Here is a 7334-nt window from a genome sequence, read left to right as displayed (position 1 = left end):
TTCTTTTAAAATAGAACCACAAGTGATGTAGATTTGCATCACTTTCTTTAGGCCAATTTTCATCAAAACTTGTTTACACCCCCCTCAAGTTAATAACTCCCAACTTGACCCTTAATAGGCCTCAAGAGTCTCGAGACGTTATTTGTAAAGATGTCACCAAATTGATTAGCTGCTGTTGACCTTACAAAGCGACTGATGGGAAACCTTTGTGCCACCATTTAGCAAACTAACTGAGCTCAGTATGCGTTGTACGAACATGAGAGGTCTAGTTTAGTGTTGTTGAAGATATGCATATCGAAATAGTCAAACAGTCATCCCTTGAATGTATTGAAAAATTCATTTTGACCTATGGTAGGTAGGTGCATGCGTGTATTGGCATACTAAGTTTATTGTGTAAGAAAGTTTACCAACCAACGAAATCCGAGGTGAAGAAGAACCAACCATACTTTCGAACAAGGTTCAAGGTTCCTGTTTAAGACCATATATGGCACGTCCACTGTTATGGGTTTGAAAACCCGTGGTTTGTTCCGTGTGTACTGATTCTTTGAGGAGGATTTATTCACATCCTATTGGATGTTGTTGGAACTAGGACCCATTTAGAGTTGGCATGAAGATCAATAATCTTCTTGCATGGCAACCACTCAAGTTTGTGGTTCATGGACAGAAACACAGCAACACATTGTAGCAGAGAGAGAATCCATGAGAGCGGTAAAGAGAGATTGAATTCTTGGAGAAATATCGAAGGTTTTGTAAAAGAAAATTTGGGTCTTGTTCATTTCATTTTGTTTTATCATCCAATTGCATATTTTGACTGGTGTATCTTGGAATTGAATGGGATAGCTCATCTGAACGGAGTCCATGCGATTGGTGTAATTCACTAATGAAGTCACGTACTATTACTTACCGACTATGCTCAGCACATAGAATAATACATGGTTGACAACTGCAATAATTCCATTGGTTGAAATCACCTGCATCGCATTCACCGTCCTCCTTGACAATATGAAACTACTTCTGGAAGTAGCACCAGAAACAGAATATAAACAAGTATACAACAGATTCATTTCCCAATGAATAAACATTCTGTCCCAACATCTAAAGATATCCTAATTCCTAACAAACTAATATGGAAGTTACTACTATAGAGAATGTAAACAGTTCTAAAATTCCATTTTCATGATCGCATTTGAAGGTTCCTTTGACACATACTGAAGCCAATCCTTGGCACAAATAAGGGCCTCCACCGTCTCGGGTCTCAGGGAACTCCGGTAGTGATCTAGCTTGCTTCCTTCAGTGTTAAACACAGATTCAGGACCAACTGTCGACACTGGGATGGATAGAATATCACGAGCCATCTTGGAGAGAGTTGGGTACTTGAGTTCATTTAATTTCCACCAACCCAGCGTGTCAAACTCCATCGTCCGAGGTAACAGAGACTCTTCGAGATACTGATCCAGCTCGGACTTTGATGGTTGGCTACTAGACAACTCGGATATGAAAACGTCAAAATCCAAGAGTCTATCATCATTGGAGATAGGGTTTCCTCCCTTTGGGGATAGCTCGGGAGGTGGCTCGGTTTTTTCATTATCTACACTTTCGAGTTCCACAGAACCTGCTGTCAACAGAAGGGGTTGCACAGTGTATTCCGAAAAGAGTTCATGAACACCCTCATCGACAATCTTGATAAACATGCCAGCATCTTCGCCGTATATCTTCGAAAAACTGAACTCCACGAGTTTCATCTTAAATCGAGGATCCATAACTACAGCAATCGCTAAGACAAGGCTGCAGTCCTTCCAATATTTATCAAACTTCTCCTTCAATGGCTTGGTAAGGTTGCTAACGAATGTATCCTCGGTCAGTGAAGCTTGGGTCAGCTCTAACTGAAGTTTCCACACTTCGTGGAAGTAAATATTGGTAGTTGGGTATGTTGTACGAGTTAAGAGACTAGCGGCATCATAAAGAAGCTTCAAGTAAATGCAGAGAATCTCGATTTGTTTCCAGTCATCCATGGATGGGGCTAACTTGTAGTCTGGATCAGCTGTATCCAAGCAAGAAAACACTTCCTTTAACTCCATTGAAGCCACTAGCATGAGATATGTTGTGTTCCATTGAGTTTGGTCATCGATGAACAAAGTCTTTGTGCTAGGAACTTGAAGTTGTTGTTTGAGTTCAACAAACTTTTCTTCGTGACTCTGTGATGTCTTCACATACTTTACACTTTCACGAACTTTGTTGATGATTTCTTGCATGGCAGCTAACCCATCTTGTGCAATACTGCCTAAAACATGGGCGTAGCAATGCTCGATTAGTAACTGACCGTTGAGCATAAGTGGATTCTTGATAGAAAGGTACCCTCTGAGACTTCCAGTTTCACTGTTATTCCAGATTCCCTTATCCAAAGTTAGGGTAAATAACTTGCTCTCCAAACCCCAATCACCGAGGCAAACTCCAACAGCATGACTAAGGGCATCCCCAGAATGGGGTGATGCTACCATCACAACATTAAGAATATGCCTACTCAACTTCCAAGCACTATCGATGAAGTGTCCCGTTAGAAAAACATAACCTAGAGTTTGATTTGACATCCACAAGTCCAAAGAAAGGCTAATCCGACCAGGGATCCCGCCAAGAAGCTTTACAAGATCTTGTTTTTCCCGTAAGTAAATTGCCACACAATCCCCTTGGACAGTGTTGAAATTCACCATTTGAAACTGAGGCTGGAGATTCTGTACAAAGGATACGAAGGCGGGATGTTCTACCATGTGAAGTGGATACTCATGCATGATGATCATTTCGGCAATCTCTTGGCGGCAACGGTCCTGATCAAATGAGATGTTTGGTGAGAAAATATTGCTTCGGTAGCGTCTTTTCGGCGGATCAGTAGCACTCCCCCCAACAGTTCCATCAGTTTTCGTCGAGGGTGGGAAATATTGGGTTAGTTGATTCTTCTCCTCTCTACATCGGATTACTGGGCATGTCCCCAAGGCAATGTGCCGTTTTAGGTGACTTGTACCTGCAACCTTCGAACCCGTACTGTACGCAAATGTTTTCTTGCACCGCTTACAGCAAGCCCTGGTACATCCAGCACTCACAGTTTCCACGGTGAAGTGTTCCCAAACTATGGACTTCTTCCTCCTACGCTTGTTAGGCTGTGGTGTCTCTGAATTTCCTGCCTCAATGATTTCACCATTGCTTGCCATCTTAAACAGAAAGGTGAATTCTCAGTCTAAAGGGATACCAACAAACCAAAATCATCTTTGAAGTTAAAAATTAACCCATCTGTTGGAATGCTTTTTTCAGATTAACAGATTAAAAACCAATCCACAAAAAAAAAAAAAAATACCTAATAGTTTGTAGAGAAGGGATAATGTCACTGCAAAACCTTTTTACATAATCTTTTGTTTTTTCCATAATGAACAGGCGTACTGGGTATAATCCCGGGGGAGGCCAGATCTCATGACCATGGAGAACATACACAAGTCACTCGATCACTGCTCCACCACCCGGGTGGTGCAAAACCTTCATATACATTGTCTAATTCCATGGACCACTCACGATTCCTTACTGGTACGTAGAATGGCACAAAACACAACATTAGCTGTGTGATCAGGGGCGGATTTACAATGGGGGCACTTGCCCCCACAATTGTATTTTTTTTTTGAAACTTCTTAAATATTTCCGATAGCAATGGATTGCAGTGGCGGAAAAAAAAATCTGCTGCTCCAACAAATTTTTTTTAAATATTTAAGTGCCTTAGTTGCCTCCACTTGGACAAATTGTGGCTCCACCCATGTGTGATCCTAGCCTTCTAATTGATTGTACTCTGAAAGAAGCATTTATTATTATGAATTAGTCCTTAAATTATTGTGGTTTGAGTTATGATACATCAGAGACAACACAAGGTGGCTATCTACTGGAACTTAGATGAAAGTTGTTTAGATGTATATATTTTCCACATTGGACTGGATTACATGACTCGAGAAGAGGCAAAAACACTGTATCACATGACTCATGACCACTTTGTGTGGTCTTCTCGTTGGTCATTCAGCACAAAGAGCTCTCAATGTTCAGACAGCAAAAAGATTGCAGTGTGTTTTATATCAAGTCCCATGAACTAAAGAAAATTCTATTTCATACTTGTATCTTTAGAATTCTTTAAAACTCTAGAACTTGGACAAGTTACTTATTAAAAATTTTAATATGGATTATTCATGTAAATCAAAGAACCAAACATTACATATAGTTTCGAGCAAACATTTTCTTATATGATAATGCAAGTCACAAATAAGGAACATTCTCTTACAATGCATGCAATATAATATATTTTCTAATAGCCTACCACTCCACTGGTTCAACAAGCATTCCTTCTGGACCGTGAAGGTGGGATATATGAGAGGAAACAATACCCAACATACATACCTACCCCCATATCAGATTGGGAATAAGTAGAACTGAGACTGACCCAGCATGGAACCAACAAATTAAATGGCACCTATTTTCTTTTTTATTAAGGCAGTATCGGGTATGTTTTCTATGGATATTGGGTCCGAGCAATAATATAGAAATTTCAATGCAGGGCTACCCTGACATGAATGATTAATCAAGTCCATAAAGATGGAATCTAAAACAATTGGGTAAGGATACATCAAGTGATTGGGGGACCCATTTACACCGTAAACAACAAATTCTCGATAAAAAATTTACATGTTTTGACATTAAAAGCCCAAAATTCAATGCATCAAGTCCACTACCAAATTTGTGATTGATTCACCTACCATTTAACATCTACCTGATTTGCTCATCAAAAGAAGCCACATGAAAAAATATTTGTTCCACTAATCCACAATCCCTCAATAAATAATCCTAAATGTGCAACCAATGGTATCTAGAGGTTCACAGACTTACTTTGTGAAAGAAAACTCTGCAAATGGTCTTGTGAGGCCAAGACCACTTTGAATTGGGCTCAAGCATAGGATTATGCTGGACTGTGATAATATTGATGGGCTCAATGGGTAAAGCCCATTGATCATAAATAACCCATCTTAGATCAAACTGGGCTAGATCCTCATACAGCCCATTGATAAAGCCCATATCGGCCTAGAATGGACTTGGACTTCAGCTTGGGATTAAGCTAGATAATTGTTACTTTCATAAACCTGGTTTGTATAAAACTCACTGCTAAAGCCCATACCAGCTAGATCAGACATTCAGACTTGATCCTAAACTTACAATAGGACATCACTACCATTCTGGCTTGATGGGCAAAAAAGCCCCAATGAAGTCCGTACAAGCTCGGATCGAACTCTGATCTGGGTTTAATTAAAAGTTCATCTAGGGTTAAATCTGATACTGGGTTTCAGAGAAACCTAATTAACTTGGATACTAATCTACTGTATCCCAAATTTGGCCCTAAACATTGAAACCCTAAGCAAGATCCAATTATTACAGCAATTTGATTGAAGCTTGAACTAATAAATCAAACAAAGAAAACAATAATCATGAAATTTTGGAATAAAAAGAGAGAAAAAAAAATAATATCTACTCGTAAGATCAAAAAATCTTCATTCTAAACAACAAAGCAAGATTGAATAACAAATTTAAGCTCTGTAACTCAAGTAAGAAGAACAACAAAGATAGGGCTCTCACTTTTCCTGGTGTCTACGTTCGAGATCTGCGATCGATCGATCGATCGATTCGAAGCTCTCTGCAACTATGGCAGATCTAGGGTTTCGAAGAGAGAGAGAGTAATGGGCTTTGGACCGAAAAAGAAAAGCCTGTATTAGACGTTTCTCTGTGGATAGAGTTCTGAAGTTTTAAGGATAATAAAAAGCATAGAAAAAGTAAAATAAAAAGAAAAAACTTTATTGGATTTGGACTTTGAGATCCATAATCTTAATGGACCCTAAAGAGGAAAACTTTTTGAAGTGGCCAGCCCGCTTCAAAAAATTTGTATAATCGTGCCCTTTACATGCCACGTGCCCTCTTTGAGTATTTAAAATACCATAGCCCTGCATGTTTGCATTATAAATCATTGTAAATGCAAAATTTTGTATTTGCGGAGATTTATGTTTACTGAATTTTATATAGTTTTACGATTGTGGTGCTTGGTTGTGTCCAATGCAAAATTTTAGGGGTGCACATTGAATTGGGTAAATCCGAGAATCGAACCAATTCGAAGTCTTTTGGATTGGATTGGTTCGGATTGATCATGGCTTGATTCGGGTGCGGATTGTTAAAAAAAATCCAATTGATTTGGTTCAGTTCTAGATTAGGGATATAATAGAATCGAACCAATCTAAGGACCAAACTAATCCGAAGTATCTATTATAAATATATATTTTGTACTAATTTTTATATGTTTTAACAATAGATTTAAAAAAAGAAAGATTTTCTCCTAATGAATTTCAACTTCTTTTCTATTTCATTTTATGAGTGTTTTGTGTTACACTCATATTTGAATATGATTCTAATATTTATTTTTTTCCTTTTCATTAATTACGGATCTTTGAATTATAAGAATTTCTCAATCAATCACTCCCCCACTTGAACTATCAACGAAATTTTCATTTTTTACAATAAATTCCAGTAATTTTTGGTGCTTAGGTAGACCGATGTAAGATTGGACTAAGGGTTTGTTATGCATGATGCTTTGTTTATGCTGAAATAATAAGTATGTTGATGTTTTTGTTTATACATGTTATATGTTATGCGTGATACTTTAATGTCTTGCCAAGCTACTGCTAAAATCTTAGTGACTATTTAGAAAGAAGTCCCTTTGTGAGGGTCCTTTAAGTAATTTTTCCAATTTAAATTGATGTTGTTAATTTGTTACTTAACATACCTTAGAGTGGATTTTAACTGCATCAATTTGTAGCATTCAAAAATATGTAAAGAAAATTTATTATTATAAAGGACAAAATTTTAAGAACATTGAAAAGAAAATTTCAAAAAAGAAGAAGTTAATATTCACCATTGGATTTTAGTCGTAAATTTGAGAGTTCATTAGTCATCAATTTTAAACATTTTCAATCAAGCTCTGAAATCGCCTCGACCCTTCTTCACTAAATAGTGGATAGGAGTCTAATTTATTAAATGGGGGACTTTTGAGAAATGGGAGTCGCCACCTAGTTTAGGTCTAGGAACCATAAATAACTTTAAACGGATATGGATCGGTCCACGGATAAAAGATATGGGTAAAGGGTCAGATTACGGGTTTCAAAAGGTGTTAGGCGTCGAACCCGCCTGATCAAAATAATTGGTCTCTAGTACAATCCAAAATCATCCTATGGTCAAATACAAAGACTACAGTCAAGGTCACAGTCCAATCATCA

General features: G+C 37.9%; 1 protein-coding gene across 1 annotated transcript; it reads right to left on the bottom strand.

The window, feature by feature from the left end:
* Positions 1-961: 961 nt before the first annotated feature.
* Positions 962-5817, bottom strand: LOC147410771 (zinc finger BED domain-containing protein RICESLEEPER 2-like). Its single transcript, XM_086439926.1, has 2 exons — positions 5650-5817; positions 962-3203 (listed from the first exon to the last, which is right to left on the bottom strand). Exon 2 carries the CDS (start codon positions 3201-3203, stop codon positions 1161-1163), a length of 2043 nt encoding a protein of 680 aa, XP_086296052.1. The 5' UTR covers positions 5650-5817; the 3' UTR covers positions 962-1160.
* Between the last annotated feature and the right edge of the window lie 1517 nt (positions 5818-7334).

This window comes from Akebia trifoliata, chromosome 1 (genome assembly GCF_017979445.1).
Source record: "Akebia trifoliata isolate Shusen 1 chromosome 1, ASM1797944v1, whole genome shotgun sequence".
Taxonomy (NCBI): domain Eukaryota; kingdom Viridiplantae; phylum Streptophyta; class Magnoliopsida; order Ranunculales; family Lardizabalaceae; genus Akebia; species Akebia trifoliata.
This window is presented reverse-complemented; position numbering and strand designations above follow the sequence as displayed.